This window comes from Cavia porcellus, unplaced genomic scaffold, assembly GCF_034190915.1.
Source record: "Cavia porcellus strain 051 isolate PalLab524CR breed Dunkin Hartley unplaced genomic scaffold, mCavPor4.1 scaffold_23, whole genome shotgun sequence".
NCBI classification, from domain to species: domain Eukaryota; kingdom Metazoa; phylum Chordata; class Mammalia; order Rodentia; family Caviidae; genus Cavia; species Cavia porcellus.
Window position 1 is genome coordinate 31,817,102 of NW_026947506.1, and position 21,464 is coordinate 31,838,565.

Sequence of the window (21,464 nt, forward strand, 5' to 3'; positions counted from 1 at the left end):
TTCCTTCCAGGACAGGAGGGTGGGCAGTGGGCTTGGCCAACCAAAGATCTGAGAGCTGAAGAAGGCTGGGAGTCGGGGTATGGTGGTCCTGCATCTGGACATCTTTAAATTACTCTCTCCTACTCCGGTCATTCCCTCCAGGAATAGCATGGAAGGTAACTCTCTGTGGGGTGTGATAGAGACTGAGTCCAGAGCTCCTGGTAGAGCTATCCAACTGGATGTCTGAAGTTGAGAGAAACATCCTAGAAGGAAGGAGTCCCAGGTTCAGAAGCTGGTGGGACTTGGAGATGCCCCACCTGCAATCTCTCCTTCTCAACCCTTCTCCATCCAGCTCCACTTTTGTAGCCCAAGGCCTGATGAACCACTAAGCTGGGGCTGCGGCATCAGGTGGAGCATGACACACGTCGTCACTCTTCGCTGGTCAGCCACTGCCTGCCAGCTGCCCACCTCAGCCTCACATAGCCCCTGGTGGTGCCTCTTTCTGATTCTGCACCACTTTTATTTTATTGGTGGTGGTGGTGGTGGTGTGTGTTTGGGTGGGAATGGGATTGACTCCAGGGCCTTCATCCTGAGCTACATCGCCAGCCCTTTTTATTTCATTTTGAGATGGGGCCTTGCCAAGACACTACCTTGCCTGGACTGGACTCAAATGTGCGATGCCTTAGCCTCCCAGAGTGCTGGACTACAAGTGGGAACCACCATGCCTCGCTTGGCTCTGTACCTCTTTGTCTCTATGTATACTTTGCAGGCTGATTGTTTCTTTTTTTTCTTGTGGGTGCAAGAAAGATGCCAACAGACCAGAGGAACACACACAGTGAAGTAGATCTCCTCACACAAGAGCATAGACTTTGAAATCAGACAGCTGGAGACAAAGCTTAAGGGAAACTATGTGACCCTCTGTAACAGCTCTATCACCATAAGTCTCAGCTTCCTCCTTTATAAGTAACAACGCCTATTGCAGAGCTGTCTTATAACTATCAGAATATAACTATATATAAGTAACAGTATGGCTTGTCTCCATGCCTGTAATCCCAGCAATTTGGGAGACTGAGGCAGGAAGACTGCAAGTTGATCTCAGCATGGACAATTTAGCAAGACTTTGTCGCAAAAATAAAAAATAAAAAGAGATGAGGATGTTGCTCAGTGGAGGAGCACTCCTGGGTTCAATCCCCAGCAGGAAAAAAGAAAGGAAAGAAACAGGGGGTAGAAGGCAGTTGGGAGGGACGGCATACAGGGTGCCCGTGCTCAGAACAGCCTTTGCACAGTGTCAGCGCTCCATAACCAGCGGCAACAGTAGCAGTCGCAGTAGTTGTCCTCCTGTCATTTCACTGCCTTGAGTGCTTTGGGACACAGTGACATCACTAATGCAGGGTAAACACAAGGTAACTTCAGTCTGGGAAAGCAAGGAGGGAGAACTGGGGGCAGGGGATGGGGATGAGGGACCAGGGCTGGACGAGTAGAGGCACCTGGGTCTCCGTGTTAGAACAGTAAGTACATGTGGTCCTGTGTCCTGTGGGCCTCAGTTGCCCATATCCACATGCTTTCTTCTCTGTCCCCCTTTACTTATTCATCCTTGCAGGTAAGTCTTTATTAAGAGGGTGTTTGCCTTGTTTTTTTTTTTTTTTTTTTTTTTTTTTGGTTGCTTTGTGGCACTAGGGATTGGACCCTGGACCTTCCCACTGAGTTCCATCCCCAGTTATTTTATTTTTTTATTTTGAGACAGGTTACCTACCTGCTAAGTTGCCCTGCTGGGTTTGAACTTGGGTTCCTCCTGCCTCAGCCCCCCAGATTGCCTGCCTTATAGTTGTGCACCTCCATGCCTGCCTTCAGCTAAGGTAGAATGTGACCTGAGCATGGTGAGTAAGAAACAGAGACATGACTGAGCACATCTCAATATTTTTGTGCTCTTTAATTCATTAGTGCTTGCTAAATGCAGGGACCACCGTGCAGGGTGGGCTCCATGTAAAGCAATCATTAAAAATCCTGGGGGCCAGCGGATGTTGCTGAGGTATGATCAGCTAAAACCCTCTAAGATGTAATGTCTGGTAACCGATAGAGCTGAAAGCAGTATGCAGCTGTACATGCACCCGTAGCTCCTGCAAGTACTGTGGATCATGCTAGCTTGAAGAGGAGCACAAGAGAGGCTGCTGCTTTTTCTGAGCAAGAACACCAACAACTGTGGGCTGATCTTAGGGTCCCAGAGCCAAAACTCCATGTCACGGAGGCAGATGAAGAATCTGAGACCCAGAGAAGTTGTAACTTGAGCAGCATCATGTGCATATCAGAGGCCAGATACACCCAGATCCAAACCTCCGGCTCTAGCTTGAGGCCTCACCAAAGCCAGCCCAGAGGTAAAGGAAGCTGACCTCATCCTGAGGCTCACTGGATCCTGGCATGCTCATGTGCAAGTGTGCATGGTGGGAGAGCTGGGAAGAGCTTTGCTTTTTTCAGCATTTGGGATTGATCTCAGGGCTTGTGCAGGCTAGGCAAGAGCTCAACACTGTGTTACACCCCCAGCCCTTTTATATATTTTGAGACAAGATATTACTAAGTTGTTCGGGCTGGCCTTAGACTCAAGATCCTTCTGCCTCTGTCTTCCAGTTAGCTGAGATTATAGGCATGCACTACCATGCCAGGGTGAAAGAGCCTTCTTGATGTGTATATTAACCGTGAGTCCCTTCTCTTGAGCTGTCACTATCAATCATGTTGCGCCTAATTTAACAACCCTGCTTAGTGATTTCCAACTCTACATTAAACCAATGTCTCCAAAAGTCTTTATAGGCTCTTAACCCACTAAAAATATCTTTTAATTATACTTTTAGCTGGTACATAAAAACAAAATTATACATGTTGATGGGGCCCCACTTGATTTTTTTTCAGTACATTATATAATGTTTAGATCAAGCATTTCCATCTCCTCTTACACTGGTCATTTCATTATGGTTAAAACATGGCAGTAGAGTCAGATGTAGAAGAGCAAAAAATTTTGTCGGTGCACTGGAGACCTGAACGAACCAGTCAAAGGCCTGGAGCCCGTGGCAATGTCCTGTGCAAGTTCATATCAGGAGGCAAAGGATCCTTGAAAGGAGACCAGGAGACCTACACCAGAAAGACACAAAGGCCCCTGCTGTAGGCTGAAGAGTCTGTGCTCAAAGGCTGAAGGATCTGAGCCAGAAGATGCGGGATCTGCACTGGAAGCCAGGACATGATGCTCAAGATGAAGATGAATACAGAAGCTGCCCAGAAGAAAGAAAAGAGCTGAACTGCCTCCAGAGAAAAGCAGTGGAAACCAACCTCCTCCCAGGAAGATCATGGCTTTCATGGTTGTTGGTGTAGTGGCTCTTGGTCTGAGCCCTACAAAAATAACTTGAAAGTACTGTCAGCTCCTTGTGAGGTGACCAGGATATCTATCATTGGCTAAATATCAAGGGACAACTTCAGTGGAAATGTATTATCACGTCAGCCCTCTCTGGCAATTTCACAGCCTTGCTGGACATCGACCACGGTAGGTAGGTGTGGAAGCAGTGCTCCAACATAGCCATCCCAGGCTTCTTGGAGAGGTAAGCTCAAGTTAGCTTGCCAAGGAGGAAATTACTAAGGATCAGGGGAAGAGAAGAGAAGAGGAGGGGAGAGGAGGAGAAGGGAGGGGAGGGGAGAGGAGGGGAGGGGAGGAGAGGAAAGGAGAGGAGAGGAGATCGTGTTTCTTAGCTGACAGACAACCTTTGGTGGCTGGGTGTGGAGAGGGGCATGACTAGTGCTTTTGGGAAGTAGCTACCATGAAGATGATTAATTACATGTCCCCACCAGCGGTTGACAGTAACATTAATAATAAATATCAAGGAGCCAGCCATGGTGGTGGACTCCTGTAATCCTAACACTCTGGGAGGCTGAGAGCCAGGATTACAAGTTTCAGCACAGACTTGCTATCTTGGCAACTTAACAGCAGCCTGTTAAAAAATGCAAAATAAAGAAGGGTGCACATAGCTCAGTGCAAAGGCCATGGGTTCAGTTCCCCCATACAGCAAAACAAACAAGCCAAGGGAAGAGTCCAACAGAATGTGGAACAACTTGCGGGGGTAAAAGTGGGCTGTGACTCTGAATATACAGGGCCAGATACTTGGGTCACAAACACAGTAGGGCTTGGAGAAGCAAATCCGGGAAAAATGAGGATTGAGTAATTCATGCCTTTATTTACAACAATTCAGCAAACAACTCAGACAAATACAACTCAAATCTTTCATTCCAGGAAACTGAGTTTAGTGGCATTGCCTTAACTACCGTAGGGTCAGAGGTTGCCAGGGGAACAGAAGTCCTCACCCAGGAGGTGGTATGTGAATGGACCACAAGGGAAGAATGGGATGTTTCCTGGTGGGTACTGCAGGGACCGTGGGGGAATTCCCGGAAGCCAGGCAGGATGCGTGAAACAATGGCGCCACATCGGAGTAGCTGGGATGCGGTGTGCAGGGAGAGAGGCTTGAGCGAAGCCAGAAGCCACGTTGCAAAGATTCAGCAGTGCTGTACTAAACAGCACGGATTAGTCCTGAGAGCAAAGAAGGCGAGACTAAGCGGTATCCACACCTGGAGCTGAGGGCAGGGCATCCTAGTTAGGGGAAGTGAGCAGGAGCCAGAGGCTCTGCTAGGAGCCCTTCACAGCCATCAAGGTTCACAGGAGGAGAGGAAAGCGCAGGGAGAGGACGTTAGTTAGGGAGGGTCAGTGACGCAGGTGGTAAAGGAATTTACCCAAAGAGAACGAGGGTTTGTTCAGATCAGAAGCCCTATCACGGGGACAGTGGGAGAGTTTCCAGAAAGGAATTGTGCACAAGGGTGAAAGGTCAGAGTTTTATAAAGGACTGAAGACATGGGAAAGATGGGAGTTAGCAAATACAGTATGTTGGAAATGCATTTCCTGGGCCTCTCGTTCCTTGTAAATCTCCCCAAAACACCTGCATCATAGGGGAGGCTGTACATGAAAGCTGCAAATGGACAGGGTCGCAGAAGGCCCTTCTCACTGGGAGATTTATTTTTATCTCATGGTGCTTTGGGTCAGTGTTAGTGCATTCTCTTATGACTTTGCTTTAAGGGGATGGACTTTGCTGCTCTGGGAGGCTGAGGCAGGATTACAAATTCAAGGCCAGTTTAGGCATTTTATCAATTTAGTGAGACCCTGTCTCAAAAAAATAATAAAAAGGGGATGGGGTTACAGCACAGTCTAGTGTCATGGGTTCAATCCCTAGTACAGCTTTTAAAAAAGTGTGTGATGGGGAGGAACAGGAGGAAAGGGCTGGTGAGAACTGGGAGTACAGGAGTGACAGGGCTCAAGAAGAAACCAGGACTTCTGGAATCACACAGGGCATGGGACACCAGCAGGAATGGTAACAATGGCGTGGCACAGCTGAGTTCTCAGAGGATGTTAGACAGCAGAGGAAGAGGGTGGCAAGTACCAAGTCTCCAGGGAAGTAGAGAGGGGCCTGGGAGCAAGGACTAGACCCCAGAGGCCTGGCATAAGGTTCTCAGGCTCGAGAGCACCACAGACCCACTTCCTGGGAGAGCAGAGTCCCTTTGACCCTGCCTGGCCCACGGGCCTGTCTTCCCTCAGGTCCTCCCGTGAGCCCCTGGCCTGAGTCCAACTGGACTGCACCACAGGAGTTCATCATCCTGGGCTTCTCCGGGTGGCCCCCGGGCCTCCGAGTGCTGCTCTTCACCCTGCTCCTGCCGCTCTACCTGGCCACACTGGCAGGGAACCTGCTCATCCTGGGGCTGGCCCTGGCCGAGCCTGCACTGCACACCCCCATGTACTTCTTCCTGGGTGCACTGTCGGCTGTGGAGGTGGCCTACACGCTGGTGCTCACCCCGCGCATGCTGGCCGGCTTCCTCCTGCCTCCCGGGGGCCAGGCTGTGGCCCCTGCCACCTGTGCTGCCCAGATGGGCCTTTTTGTGGCTCTGGGCGGCTCTGAGTGTCTGCTGCTGGCCGCCATGGCCCTGGATCGCTACCTGGCCATCTGCCGCCCTCTCTCCTACCCTCAGCTTATGACCACAGAGGTCTGCTGGGCCTTCTGGCCTGCTGCTGCATGGCAGGCTCAGTCTTGGCGGCCAGCCTCACCACCGCCATATTCCAGCTGCCCTTCTGCCACGGTGGCCTTGTCAACCACGTCTTCTGTGACCTCCCCGCCGTGCTGGTGCTGGCCTGTGGAAACCGGGAGCTGCAGGAGAACGTGCTCCTGGTGGCCTGCCTGCTGCTGCTGGTGCTGCCCTTGTTCCTGATCCTCCTGTCCTACACCAAGGTGATTGTGGTCATCCTGGGAGTTGGGGATGCTGCAGGCCGCCACAAGGCCTTCAACACTGTGGCGTCCCATCTCACGGTGGCCGTGCTCCACTATGGCTGTGCCACAGCCATGTACGCCAGGCCCCTGAGCAGCAGCTCCCTGGAGGAGGACAAGCTGGTGTCGCTCGTCTACATCAACCTCACCCCGCTGCTGTACCCAGCCATATACACACTGCGCAACAGGGACATGCAGGGGGCCCTGCAGAGGGCCCTCAGCCAGAGGACACTGGGGGAGGCCCACCAGGGGGAGCTAACCTAACCCAGATTGCCCTGCTGATGGGGATCTCCCCATTCCAGAGCTGTCTGAGGCTCCAGGGTGCTCCCTGGAAAGGAATTTGTGGGTGGCATCTGAAGACCTCAAAATCCCACACTTCCAGAGCTCAGTATCTGCTGGCATTTTGAACCTGACAGTTTTTTGTTGTAGGGGACACTCTATACCACAGGGTTTGCAGCCGCCTCACTTACTAGATGGCTCCCCTAAGACTTCACAACCATAAATGTTACTGGAGGACTAGGGTATGACTCAGTGGTAGAGCAAGGCACAAGGCCCTGTGTGCAGCCTGAAAAGAAGTCACTGGACAGTACCCATAGGCTCCCCGGGGGAAAACACCTGCTAGCCGAGAACTGTTGCTCTACGCCTAGCCACGTGGTGTCTTCCGAAGAGAACCAAGAGCTGCTGGACAAGTAGGCAGAAGCATTCCTGACAGAAGACTGGGAACAAATGCCAGCCAGTGTGCGCAAGGTAAAAACAACTCAGAGAGGACTCCCAAGTCAGCCACCCAGGCCCAAGTGTGACTGTGTTACACTTGCAAGTAGCGAAGGCTGCTCGGAGGTGACCTCCCTAAGCTGGGTTTCAGCTCACTCAGTGCATCTGGCTGGGGCTGTGTCTTCCTGAAAACAGGTGGCTGACAATGGACTGGCAGTGTTAGTCACCAGAGGGCATGGCTGAGCTCAGACAGATGAATGGAGATCCTACAGGGCTAAGATGTAAGACAGCATCAGCACTGAGGCCTGCCTGGCTCCAGAGGGAAATCCCTCCCCAGAACAGGCTGCAGAGCAGGTTACTCATTAACTGTAAGCTAAGTCGGGCTGTTCCTGTCCCTTCCACAAGAATGCTTTGTTCCCTGTTACAAGCCTTGCCTCTTGTTTAGCGCATCCAGCCACGATCCCCTCACCATCTTCCTCAATGAATAAATACCAAGGTCTGGGGTCTCATGGCCTTTTGTTCCCAGAGCATAACTGGTTGTCTCTGATCCCTGTGGCACCCTGATTTTGTCTCTCACTCTTTCTTCCCACCATGCATCATAACTCCAGACAGTGGATTGGAGCCCACTGCAGGAGTTCTGGTAACTTGTGGCATATTTACATCATGAAACACAATAATACCTTGTTCTTGCATCTCAAACTCTGCATTGGGTGATGAACTCAAACATGGTCATCTTCTGCAGAATTGTGGAATGAATTCAGTTCATGAACCAAGGTAACAATGTAGTACACAGCTGTTAAAAAGGATGAACTACACCTATCAACTAAAAAGGACACCACGGGTATAATAGTAAGTCTAAGATGTGAGACCCAGAAAACACTTACCATGTTGTTCTACTCAAAGGGCAATGACAAACTAATTCATGGTGGCTAGTGTCCTAAAAATGCCTACCTGGCCACCACTGGAAAGCTTCCTGCAGGAATCCAGCTTAGGCAGAGAGATACAACCAGACCAAGCCCTGTGTCTCTGCCACCACAGCTAGAAACCTTTCCTTCCTCTCCTAGACAACCAGTGGGGACAGGGAGAAAAAAAAAACAGCTATGCCCCAGGTGCATGCAGGCTGCCATTAGAGATGCTTGCTTCCTTTGGGCAGCCAGCACCCACCAGGAGAATCAGACAAACACACCTGTGTGCATGCCACCATTGTGGGAGTCTCAGTGTAGATACATAGACTGAGAGAGGCAGCAGCCCTCCACCACACACCCCTGGCTATCAGGGAAGCCTAAGTATAGCTGCCCAGGTCTGGAGAAGCCTGTCCCACACCCTCGGGCCCCATTCTTCCACACCAAGGAGGGGCAGCGAATGTCAGAAGTGCCTGGAACCCCACAACCAGCTTGTTGGCAGGAACCCAGGAGAATGTCAAATGAAGGAGCAAAAGACAATTTCAGACCTCCAGCCCACACAGAACAAGTCTGCGAGATATGACCATGGAAGTCACACACCTGAAATCTGAGAAGCTAATAACTGAAGTAAACTGACAGTAAAAGTAGTCACAGAAAAATAATACCTCAAAGAAAAGAAGAAATCACAAACATAATGGAAGAATTGCTGAGCATATCTAAAGATAGAGATACAAAAGAGGAGCATAGGAAAATGACAGAAACCTTGACTGAACAATATAGAAAGAAACTGCAATGCATGCAACAGGTTCAAAGAGAGATCCACAAAATTAAAGTCAATCGAGAGCTGGCAAAACAGTTGAAAGTGACTAAAGATAGTCTTGCAGACCTTGAAGACAAGTTTGCAGCTAGCAATCAGGAAAGCAAAGAACTCTTTAAAAATAACAAGGAAACAAATAATTCAATGGCTGCAAGATGATGCAAAGAAAACTAATGTAACAATAACAAATATCAGCAGAAAAGCAGGGATCAACACGTATGACATAAAAAGACTATCTGCAGGAGTAATAGCAGAACACTTCTCAACGTGGGAAAAGGATCTGGCATACGATAAGGCATATAGAATTTCAACTAGCCATAACCAAAATAAATCTACACCCACACATATAATAATCAAGATCACACAAATTCAACACAAGAACAGAATACTAAAAGCTATTAGAGAAAAGAAACAGATCACCTATAAAGGAAAACCCATCAGAATCTTGGCAGGCTTCTTAACACAAATCATCAAGTCAAGAAGAAGGTGGAGTGAAGTATTTTAAGTCCTGAAAGAAAAAAAACTTCCAACCCAGACTGATGTACCCTGAAAAACTATCTTTCAAAACTGATGGAAAAATAAGGTACTTCCATGATAAAGAACAACTGAAGGAATTCAAGACCAACAAGCAACCCTACAGATAGTGCTGAAGGTTATGTTAGAGAGAGATAAAGATGACTATGGTTCCAGCAACAGAGGCAGAGAGAGATAACCAAACAGGACAAGCAACTGAATGAAGGGGAAAGTGGAGGGTCAACAGCAGGAGGAGTATGGAAGAGACAAACCAATGTATACCGGTTGTAACCATTAATGTAGAAGGCCTCAGGTCAGCAATAACAAGAAACACAGGGAGAGTGGATTAAGAAATAAGATCCACCAATATGCTGAATATAAGAAACACATTTAACTCAAAAGGAAATTCATAGACTAAAATCAAAGGAGAGAAAATAATTGTTCCACATGACAGGAGACCAGAAAAAAGCAAGGATAACTTGCCCAGAAACCACAGACTGAATAAGAAAGATAACGGTATTTTCATAAAATGGATAGCTACTCAGCTATAAAATAGGATAATCTTAAGGCTCTTGTAGGTAAATACATACATTTAGGAGATCATGATCATGGGTGAAATGGTTTGGACTCACACAGCTGAACACTGAGTTATCTCCCTATCATAAAAAAGTAAAACAGTTAGTGGGATCAAATAAAGCACAAGAGACCTAAAATGGTAGGGGAGGAAATACCTAAAAAGGGGAAGTGGTAATCACTATTAATTTCCTATTATCTTGCTTTAAATTCTTATATTATTTTCATAATTTTTTAGGTTTAATTTTATTGTCTCTTGTTCTGTTAGATTTTACTGTGTCTCATGGTATGGGCAGCTACTTTGAAGGTAACAGAATGTATTATTGTAGCCATTGTTGATTTTTTTATAATCTTGTTTTGAAGTCCTATAATGCTTTCATTCTTTTGTTTTGATTGGATTATTCTGTTTTGCTTTATTTCATTTTATTATGTGTGATGGTATGGACAGCTATTTTGAAGAAAACAAGAGACATTATGATAGATGATAGCCAGTTGTTTTCCCGTTGTCTTCTTTTGAAGTCCTATATTGCATGCATTGTTCTGTTCTTATTTGCTTTATTTGGTTTGGTTTGGTTTGATTCTCTTTAACATAAAATAAAATTTAAAAAAAAATGCTTACCTGGGTTTGAGGAGCAGGCGGGGGGATAGGGCAAATAGTCTAGGTGCAGGAAGAGTTCTGTACTTTGGTTTGGCTCGAAATAATACGAGTATGTACATGTGCAAATGTTTATCAAGAGGTACATTGAAGACTTGTGTCCTTTAAGATGTGTAAAATAAACTACAGCTAATTCCAACTATTTACAAGATGCAGCAAGCCTTCGCCCACTCCGGCCTGTCATGCTGTTGGATGGCCCTGGTGTGCCCAGTTCTTGCTTGTGAAAATCCCTAAGATTCTGGGATCTACCCTAATACTGCTTTCCTCTGAGAAGCGCTCCTGGGTACCTACACATCAGGTACCCAGTTAATTTTAGCAACTACTTCAGTAAACACCCAGCCATTATTAGAGTGTGAACTCTTTAAAGGCAGGTTTTCAGGTAATCTTATTTTCAAGATCCATGAATTTGACAGCTTTTAGTATTTGATGGAGGACTAAACCACAGAAAAGCTCTGGGTTATTTGGCGATTTAAAAGATTGTGCCCTTTGGGACAGAGCTCTGGAACCATACTGAGAGAAGAACATGTGCCTTGTAGTCTTTCTTTCTTTTCTTCCCTTTCCACTTCTCTTTGTACTGGAAACTGAACCCAGGGCCTTCACCCTGAGCTATATGCCCAGCCTTTTATATCTTGCTAAATTGCCCACGGTGAGCCCCAACTTTCCAGCCACCAGCCTCAGCCTCCCAGAGTAATGGGGTTACAGGTGTGTACCATCTTGTCCAGCTCCTGGAGTCTCCTTGGGAGGCACATCAGAGCCAGCTGTGAGGAATCTGTCAGCTTGGTAGTTGTTGGACCCAACTTACTGATGCCAACGCACTCTGAAAACAAAGGTTTGTAAGTTGGTATAAATAACAGTTTTCCAAAAATCTGAGAAGACCAAGCCCAGAATGCAAAATTCCATGGAACTTTTCCCTAAGATGTTACTAACAACTGTCCTCAGCCTAAAGACACCCCCTGAAGGCCCTAAAAGTTTTAGGGCAGCATCAGCGCAGGTAAATTCTGCCTCCCACCTGGCCTAACGACTGTGTAACTCTGCGAATGCTGACTTGGAACCCAGGGAGCACTGTACCTGGTTGGGCGCGATGGTGCCAGTGCTGACACAGAAGTCTCTGGAAAGTTCTTTCGGGATCACCACCAGCCTTGCCTTTTGCTTCTCTGGTACCTGAAACAGACAGAAACCTCAGCCTCCCCCCACAGGTAAAAGGACAGTGGTTTCCCTCAAGTTGGATTTAGGAGGTTTTTTTTCTTTTAAAACTTTATTTGTAAAAGCAGTTTCAAGTTTACAACACAACTGGGAGAAAGGTACAGAAAGTTCCCTGACCTGCAGCTGCACACACACAAGAATCCACATGGGAATCCTGAGAAACCTGGCTCAAGGGGTCGTCTCCCCAGAACATCTCATCTTTGCTCCCGTAAGTTGTTTCAAAGACCACAGCACACTCTGATGCTAACTGCTCTGTTTTTCACTCAGAACATGAATAGGGCCAGTTCAAAACTCAATCAAGATGTAGCTCAATGCCTTCAAGGTAAGGTCTCATCTACACACGCCCAGGGAGAGAGGCACAAGCTTTCCCTCTGTCTGCTCCTTCCCTGTACACAGACTTTGGAGAATCCTGGAGTTGAGTTATTTGGCTACCAATTCTTTTCCCTGTGTGGACTCAAAGCCTTAATCCTCTAGCAGTTGACCCACAGGGTTTGGGTTTGCAAAGCGAGACCCCCACGGCAGCTTCCGCACACAGCAGGCATCTGCAAACTGACTTGGAGGTGAATTTTGCATTTAAAACATCAGCATTTTATTCTACTCCATTTGTAGCTGTTTTTTCTGATGCTTTTTGCTTTAGCGCATCTACCACATTTCCTAAAGGGAACCCTGACCTCACCCGTTTCATACATACCCTTTATCTGGCTGACTGAGAGAGAGTAGATGTCACAAAATTGTTAAGCTTCCAGGTTTCGGGCTCTGGAGTCACAGGTGGTACCTTTCATGGACTACTACTTAATAAATTCCTATTTTCCTTTATAAACTACAAAGAAAGAGGGTATTATTTAGTGTAGAAAGTCTTGATAGATATTTTTCGACGTTTGGTGTGTAGGTCTACAAACTGAAAATTATGCTCAGCTCACCAATGCAACTCAAAAATAAATACTCTATTTTGGTAGCAAACTCAGGAACATAAATAACCCTGTGCACCATCGGAAGTGTTGTGATGTTTATGGTACCTGCTGTCTTGGTGATACAGTTTATTCCCTCACTTGAAATCTTAATGTCCACAGTTCACACAGATACCCTTCATCATCACGAATATCAGGTAAAAATAGATCACTGTTCACCAGTGCCATCTTCCTGCAGGTGCTGTGTTGGGAGTTTTGCCTCCCTCTCCTGCCCCAGTGTGGTCATCCCTGCTGTGTGGCTCCAGGGGTGCAGATGAGATTGGCCTTCTCAGAAGAGACCAAGCACTGGGAGAGCTTCGTGCTCAAACACATGTGCTGACTGAGGCCCAGACAGTTCTGGGAGAAGGCCTTGCAGCACTCAGCTGGGCCACAGGGCTTCTCTGGTGTGCATCTGCTTCTGTGTGGGTGCTGGAGGAGGTTCGACTTCTGGAACAAGGCTGAGTGCGCACCTGCGGCATCATCTGCATCATGTCCGCGCAGCTTTCCTTGCATTCTGGGCCCCTGCAGGGTTTTGGTCCCATGGGGCCCGGCTCTGGTCCTCAGCAACTGTGGGGGCCCCCACCTTGTCCCTAAAGTGTACCTGAGATGCACAACCAGCTTGGTGTGGCCAAAGAAGGCCTCTCTGTACTTGGTACACGTATGGGCCCTCCTGCCACCCTGCTCTGTGGCTGTGTGCTGGCTTAAAACTCATCTGCACTGCACGCATTTGGCAGGAGGGCTGTGTCTGTCACACTCAAACCTCCTGGGCAGGAAGGTGTTGGGACTTCTCCCTGCAGGAGTCACCTGTGGGCACCTGCTGTCTAGATAGATTGGAGCTTGGGTTCTGTGGGAATTTTGTTCTGAGTTCACCATCATCTTGGGGTCCCACATCGGCCAGCTGCTTTTCATCAGAGCCTGGAACTTGCCCCAGCTGCCTGTCTTGGTGTTCCTGCTTGGATATCAACCTGCCAAACTTGGATATCAACTTGCCAAACTTCTAGAAAGAACACAAACTTTTTCATGTTTAGTACTGATGACACACAATTCCAAAAAAGCACTCACTTTGTGGCTTTGAATATCACTGCTCAGAATAAAAAATAATAATTCTATTAAGACTGCCTAGTCCCTTGGCTTTTGAAAAGGAAAAACAAGATACTGGAAGCAGAGATAACATATGGATGATGAGCATAACTAGCTCTGCTGCTAGCAAGGGTGACGTGGCTGACTGGCAAGAAGCAACACACATGAAAAAGTGGGCAAGAAAGAAAAACCAGCTGGCATGGTGTCATGGTTTATGTTGAGGCTGTGGCATGGCTATTGTTGGGGGCTTTTAGCCAGCTTTATGTTGCAAATCAAGAGCAAAGCGCCCAGCAGGATAATTAACAAACCTGTGAGTTTGGCCAGAAAGAAAACTGCAGTAAAGCTGTGGATTATAAAGACAAAGGTGAGACTTTGATTGCTGAGAAGAAACAGAGAGATAAAAAGAGGGCCACAGGGCATCCCAGGAAACATTGGGTCTCCACCCTTTGCAGCCTCAAAGCTGCAAAAGTGAAAGAATTTGCTTAGAGGAGAAAACTTCAGAGCACCATGCTCCAAAAGGGCAACAGAGGCCAAGTGAGGTTCCAGAATGGCGGCAACACAGAAAAGCTTTTCTTCACAATCAGGTAAACACAGCCCAGTGACCCAGGCACTAGATCCCTACAGCCTAGAAAGAGAAAAGACTGGCTACTACTCCAGCTGGCAGCAAACCTTGGTGGCATCCACACGGTGCTGATTTTAGGTGCAAAGAAAATGCACAAACTCTAAGGGTAAGACGGCTTCTACCTCAATTGCAGAGGGTCTGGGAGGCCAAGTAGTGTGTCCCTGAGAGGGCAATTTGTAAAGATGTAAAGGTGAAGCCAAAGGTGCAATGGAGACCCCAAAGTTTGGGAAAGCCAGGAACATGGATCATCCAAGGAAAGCTGCAAAAAGCAAGCAGAGAGGGTTTAAGAGAAGAGCTGCAGGAGCTGAAATCCCTGGAAGTGCCCTGGGGATGGAATCACCCAAGCCTTTTGGAGCTTGCAACTAGATTGTTTCAAATGCTGGGCATGGAACTCTAAGACTTAATGTTCCTCCTGCAGGATGTTGGACTTGTTTTCTTTCCAATGCTTTATATTCCCGTTTGTAACTTTTGGAATGTCAATGCTTATCTTGTGCCTTTGCATTTCAGAAATGTTTAACCTTGTTTCATTTGTACAGGGCATTACAATTAAGAGTTTGCCATAGATCTTGGAGGAGACTTGGGACTTGGACTTTTCAACAATGCAAAAACTGTTAGGACTTTGGCAACTCTTGGACATGGACTAAATGTCTTTTTTATAAGGGATGTACATGAGTCCTGGGGGCAGGGGTGGAATGTCATGGTTTATGTCAGTGGCCCCCAGGCCTCGAGTGATTGGTTCATTGTCTAGAGCTTGGATTGATGGTGCGAGTGCTACACCCACCTAAGGGTGGAGCCAGCATACAATGTAATGGCAGGAAGAAGGTTGTGTCTCTCTTGGCAGTTTCCACCTTGCTGTTTGCAGCCGCCATGAACTGTAGCCTTGGAGCCAACTGAGTATGGACTCAAACCTCCAAAAACTATTAGAAAAAAACTTTTGGTCGGTTGTAGGAACCATATAAGAATCAAAATTAAGTTCCTCATAATCTGTGTATTCATAGCTTCAATACCACTTTTCCCAACCTTGGGCATCAGGTATTTTGACTCAGTGATGAGTAAAAAGTAACTAAGATACATGGATTATACCTGTAAATCCCAGCCCTCTGGGAGGCAGCCAGGCAGGTCCTAAATCTAAGCTTAGTAATATAGTGAGTAGCTATAGTAATATAGTGAGTAGCTTAGTAATATAGTGAAATCCTTTCTCCAAGTAAAAGTTAAACAGGGCTGGAGTCCATCAGTGCAAAGTCCTGGGCTCAGTCTCCCTTTATTACATTCACTCTAAGACTCCTAGACCAGGGCTGCCCTCCATGCCACAGGACCAGAGTCCCTGCTGGTTTCTACGTCTGTGTCACCATTTTCTGCAGTCAGAGCTCCTCGATGCCAAGGCCACCAGACACCCAAAGCCTCCCTGGCCCTTCTCCATGCCCAGGGACCTAACTCTCACCAAGCCTATGTGAATGTCCCTTGTGTGTGTTGTTGCATCACTGCAGACTTGACTCAGAACCCTAAATAACCAGTTCTGCATCCCGTGCCTCATGGATCCTTTCCATTTGCTTTTCGTTTTTGGCGACACTGGGAATTGAACCTGGGGACTTTGCACGGAGCTACATCCTTATCCCCTCCCTTTTGCTTTTGAGATAGAGCTTTGCTAAATTCTCTGGGCTGGTCTAAAGCTTTCATTCCTCCTGTCTCAGCTTCCAGGACACTGGGATTACAGGTGTGTGCTACCTTGCCCAGAACCAAGCTCTTATCTTCACCTACAGTTTACACTGTGCCCTAACTGCTGCTCACCTCTGGCACCCAATCCCACTCCATGGGTGTCACACCGCAACACCTCGGTCACAAGTCTGTGGGTGCCAGAGACCAACTGATAAGGTTCCAAGAGGAGAAGACCATCACCCATCAAAATTTCTGGGGATGGGCTCTTTTTAAAGTTACCCAGAGGTTTGTAGCATTGAGCCTGGTTGATGACAACTTTCCTGAACATCTGCTTGACAGAAATGCTTGCCCTGAGGAGAAGAGGCTTTGGGAAGTGCCCATCCCAAGCTTCTCATGGAAATCAGGACAAATGAACCATAGGCTCTGCTCCTTTGAGGTCTATGCAAGCTGCTGGGGAGAAGGTTTCAGGCATAATCCATCAGGAAGAATGGGGTCATCTCACGTAGTTTTGAAGGAATTTAAGAACCATACAAAGAGCAACATACTAAGTTTGGGTACCCAGACACATGAATTAAGGTTGTTATATCAACAACCAAGGTTTGGTCAACCAGAACGAAAAGTGGAATCAGAGTTAACCAGTAATTAGACAGCCCAGGCTTGTGTTATGTGTCGAGATGTGCCGAGATGATATTTTGAGAAATGGGAAGACAGAGATCAGGAGAGCTTCTAACAAGGGGGCAAGACAGGACCTATGGGATTGAAAAGAGAAGACAGCAAAACAGGAAGAATGAGCAAGTCTGTGATGACCGAGCTTCACAGCTGGACACGGGGAAGAAAAGAGCCCACTGCCCCTAAAAGAGTGTGTGGGGCTGAATCAGTACCTGACAGAAAAATGGCTCTCAGTAACCTAGTGTGTCACAATGGATGTCATAAGCCAAGGGACACACGTGAGCAGGTGCCATGTAAGGACAAGGTGGCAGGGGGCACAATGGTGACAGTCACTGATTTAGGCTGAACTATAGAAATGGCTGTCACCTGCTTACAGGTGTTAAGCAGAGAGTGGGGACAGGAAAACAGGTGCAGCAAATAAGTGTGAGGCCTTTCACTGTTAAGGAAAAGACTAACAACCAGAAAGAGTAACTGACAGTAACAGCTGTTTTAAAATAGGATAAATCTGCGAATCCCTGAACACATGAGAGTCTGTTTTACCAACGTGGGGGAAAAACATAAGATTAGGATTCCACCACAGCCTGAGCATGCGAGGAAGAATGAAGGGTAAATGAAAACAGGAGAGGGCTACCCTGAAATCAGGGACAGCACAGTGACAGAGCAGCAGGGTGCAGGGCCATTGAGACACCTCAAGGCCTCTGGTAAAATGCACAGCTTTTAAGGACACTTTGTTGGCCAGGCATGGTGGTCTACACCTGTAATCCCATTACTTGGGAGGCAGGAGGATAACCATGAGTTTGAGACCACCCAGGGCTACATAGTGAGTTCAAGGCCAGCCTGAGCTACATAGTGAAGTTCTGTCTCAAAAAGATTAACAACAACAACAACAACAACAATTTAAAAAATAAGGAAAGAAACAAAGTTTGGGTACCACTTCTTTGGAATAAGAAAACACTAGGGCTTTGTTCTGTGACGTCCTGACCCCGCAGTCCTCTAAAGGCTGTCCCTTCAAATCTGCACATCTGCACATCTTTTCTTTCCTGGTCCACAGCTTTGTCCCCTACTGCAGCCTGGAGATCATAGCTGGCTTGCTGACTTGACAACCTGCACCAGAAACAGAGTCATAGGATACATGCTGAGCCTCCCAAATTTCTTTGGCAAGCAAATAGCACAGGCAGCAACTGAAACTTTGATATCGTAACCAAAGGACAGCCATTTATGTGAAAGGTGATTCACAAATACAGTTGTCCCTCAGTGTCTGCAGGGAACAGGTGCAGTATACAGGGCTGCACAAGTCCCTTGTATACAACAGGACAGTCGCTGCATGGAACCCCCACACGTGCTCCCAGGCACTTTCTTTCTAGAGGGTTTATAATGCTGGACACAACTAACTACTGTGTGGATAGTTGTATGCTATACTGTTTAAGGGACAGAGACAAGGAGGAACATCTGTTCAGTACAGGTGTCAGGTAGGCGGGGAGCCCTCCTCACCCAGAGAGAGCAGGTGGCTGTAGATCGTTAGCATCACATCTTCTTACAGGGTCTGCTCCCTGGGGTCCAGCTGCTGCCAGGTGAAGCCCCCGGCCACCTGGAATGACCCCTAGAACAGCACAGGCCAGGTTAACCTGCAGTGTCAGCAGAGTGGTTCCATCTTGTTGCGTCCCCTGTTAAATTACGAAGAAAGCTTAGCATGCCTTAAACTTTGGACTATGCTTTGAAGGAGAAAAAATAAAATCATTCAAAAAGTTCTCTGTGACCTCCATTCACTCCTCCAGTGAGCAAGTTTCTGGGGGCTACAGCGCTGTACCCAGTGCTTAGGCCTACGTGCAATCAGCATCGCTGAGAGTGCTGGGGAGAAAGAACCTACAGAGCGCCTTGTGTGACTGCGCCAAGGGCTGCTACAGAAGTGGGTTTAAGGCACAAGAGGCCAGTGATCGAAATTATTGTACCTTGAAGATGACAAGACTACAATACACATTCTGGTTTGATAATTGCCAGTTTTTGAAGTTCTAACCTATATACAAAGTTGTGTTTTTATTAATACTGTTATGTACTGATATATTCAAATATACTATGTCTGATGATATAGCCAATTCTATTGAAGATAACAAGAGACAACAAAGGAACTATGGTAAAACTCCTTGTACAATAGTCTTATATGTCTTTTTCATTTCATGTGTGTATAGGAATATGTTTTGTCTTGTTTCTCCTAATATAGAAAGGATAGAAATACAAAATCAGTGTACCAACCATCAAGTCAAAGCTTCGTAGGAAATCACGCTTGGGCAGGCGTGGAAGGTGAACAGTGTCCGATGGCTGAAGGAATCTTACCAACAGGCGTGGCAGGAACAAAGGAGTGACGGGCAAGGCTGGTGGGAGCCATCATGATCCAAGAATCACAACATTCGTGGTGGTAGAATCCCAGCACTCTGAGAGGCTGAGGCAGAAAGACTGCAAATTCAAGCCCAGTGTGGGCAACTCAGTGAGCCTCTGTCTCAAAAAAAGAAAACAGGGCTGGTGATACAGCTCAGTGTGAAGCTCTGGGCTCATTCCCTGCTGCTGTGAGCAGCGAGCAGAGAAAATATCCACAGTGGAGCAGTACAGCTCACCACTCCTCCCAGTCTCCCTTTCTCTGTGGGACCCACATTTTAAAAATTTTAATTTGTAGCTCTTAGAAGAAAATGTTAAAGGATAACATTTGTTAAGCAGAAATAAGAATTTAAATCACAGAAGTTAATGATCCTAAAGGAAAAGGTGGGAGATTTTATCTGTCATAATTTATACAAATGGCACTTTAATAAGGTTTAAATGAAAGACAAAAAAAAAGCTAAATGAAAATTGTTAAGTTCATACCTGACAACTGCTATGAACTACACAGCAATAGGAAAAGGACAAAATGACCAAGGAAAAATGCATCTGGGATGAGACAGTCACACAGAGAAAAGAAAAATGAAACAATGCTCACTGAAACTACTCAGGAACATGGAAATTAAAAAACAGCAGAAGCATGATTCACTTTGACCCAGTGAGCAAACACCTAGAGGTGTCACAGAGTCTCAAGGCGTTTCACAGTGGAAGAGCCAGATGTCCCCAAGGCTGTGGACAGAAGGAAAGTGTGGAGCCTGGGTGGGCGCACAGGGGACACCCCTGTCACCGGGGCCTTTCAGACCCAGTAAAACCCAAGCTCATCTATTTGTAAGCACTCGCCCATGCTAGCTACCAAAGATCGTGTTATGGATTAAAAACTGGTGGTCAACTTAACGCCAGCTGGATTACCTCAGTGTGCTGCTGAGCATAGATGTCACACCTGAGGAAAGTTGTCAGCATAAATAAACAGACATGGAGGAGAACAGAGGCATTGAGGCATTGTGGGTTCTCCCACGAGTTGCTGTTTGGGCCGTTGGTTCTCCTGGAGAAGCTTTGGTCTTCACATCAAGCATTGTTTCCTGGCTCCTGAAGGGAAGACATGTGCTGCTTGGTCTCCAGGATGAACTTGTCACACTGGCTTCCTGGCATATTCTTGACTATGCTTATCATCGGAGGAGCTCAGGGCCTCCATGTCACTGAGGATGGCTGTGGTACTTTTCAGGACAGCCCTGGTTTTTGCTGTGAGTGTGGCTTCTCAGCTCCAGCATAGAACCCTCAACCTACCAGCACAGCTCCTTCACCCTGCAGGCAAAGGCTTTCTAGCTTCCACCGCTGACCGTTGGGCCTTCCCAGCATGGATCCATAAGAGACAGGCATGAGTCCTTCTGGTGGGCTCTAGACCACCAGTTGGACTTCCGGGAGGCATTGTCATGGGCTCTGGGTCTTCATCTGGACTCATGTGGGACATTGCTGTGGGATTCAGGCCCTTGGTTAAATATTCTATGTCGTTGGTTCTGTGGATAGAGTTTCTGCAGCATAAGGTGGCATTATAAACCCCATGTCTTGATTTCAATTGTTCTCTGCACAACCCCTGACTCCAACAGATTGGAAGGCAGGGCTGCCTGCTGGGAAGACATGAAGACACCTACAGAGTGCACCTGCCTGGGGCTGGGAGGTGCACAGTGGACACAGGTATGAAATGTGTGAACCTGACCTTTAGCAACCAGGCAGGACAGCTCTCAGAGCAGCATGCTGCAGTTACAGGGCACCATGTATGAAAACGTCAAATTACCATGATTGTTTACAGATATCTACACAGGCAAGAAAAATATTAAAACACGGGCAGGAAGATATCAAGTCTGCAGGCGCGTGTTTCTGGGAAAGAAGGAATGTGTGGAAGGGAGAAGGAACATAAGGGATCTCGGCTGGGAGGCGGACGGCATGGCCCATGCGCAGCTCCGCAGGTGGGCTGCGGGTCTTCACATTCTGGCCCCGCCTCTTGCTGGCTGTGCCAGTTTATACAGGGCACTGGCCCTCCCGAGCCTCAATTTCTTTCAGTTTGTAAATGGCAACAGTGCAGGAACTTGACCTCTTTGAGTGCTATGAAGTGAATCCTAACGCATAGAACGCTTGTCACTGAGGTCCCCAGTGCTGCAACTGCTGTGACAGCCAGACAGGATTCCTTTTTTTGAAACAAAAGACCAGTGAGCAACCTGACAAAATGTCAGCGTGCATTTGTGATGAGTGATAGGTAGAGGATCTCTAGCTATTTAGTCCTTCAAACTTAGTTTTTTCTCAATTTTTCAAAATTTAAAGAAAAAAGCCCCCTCCTGCCCAATCACTCCCCTCCAACTTCCCAAAAAGAATGCAGAAGAATAGCAGAAACTATTCTGAGAAAAGAGGAGCCATCCTCCAGAAGGCAAAGCGCAGGT

General features: G+C 47.1%; 1 protein-coding gene and 1 long non-coding RNA gene across 2 annotated transcripts; one reads left to right on the top strand and one right to left on the bottom strand.

The window, feature by feature from the left end:
- Positions 1-4,426: 4,426 nt before the first annotated feature.
- On the top strand, positions 4,427-6,581 carry LOC106027731 (olfactory receptor 10AC1-like). The gene is made up of 3 exons (XM_013152571.1): positions 4,427-4,568; positions 5,597-6,039; positions 6,117-6,581. Exons 1-3 carry the CDS (start codon positions 4,427-4,429, stop codon positions 6,579-6,581), a joined length of 1,050 nt encoding a protein of 349 aa, XP_013008025.1.
- An 11,006-nt stretch (positions 6,582-17,587) lies between these two features.
- Positions 17,588-19,151, bottom strand: LOC134472361 (uncharacterized). Its single transcript, XR_010042170.1, has 3 exons — positions 18,916-19,151; positions 18,157-18,329; positions 17,588-17,769 (listed from the first exon to the last, which is right to left on the bottom strand). It is a non-coding gene; the product is annotated as an uncharacterized LOC134472361 (long non-coding RNA).
- Positions 19,152-21,464: the final 2,313 nt, after the last annotated feature.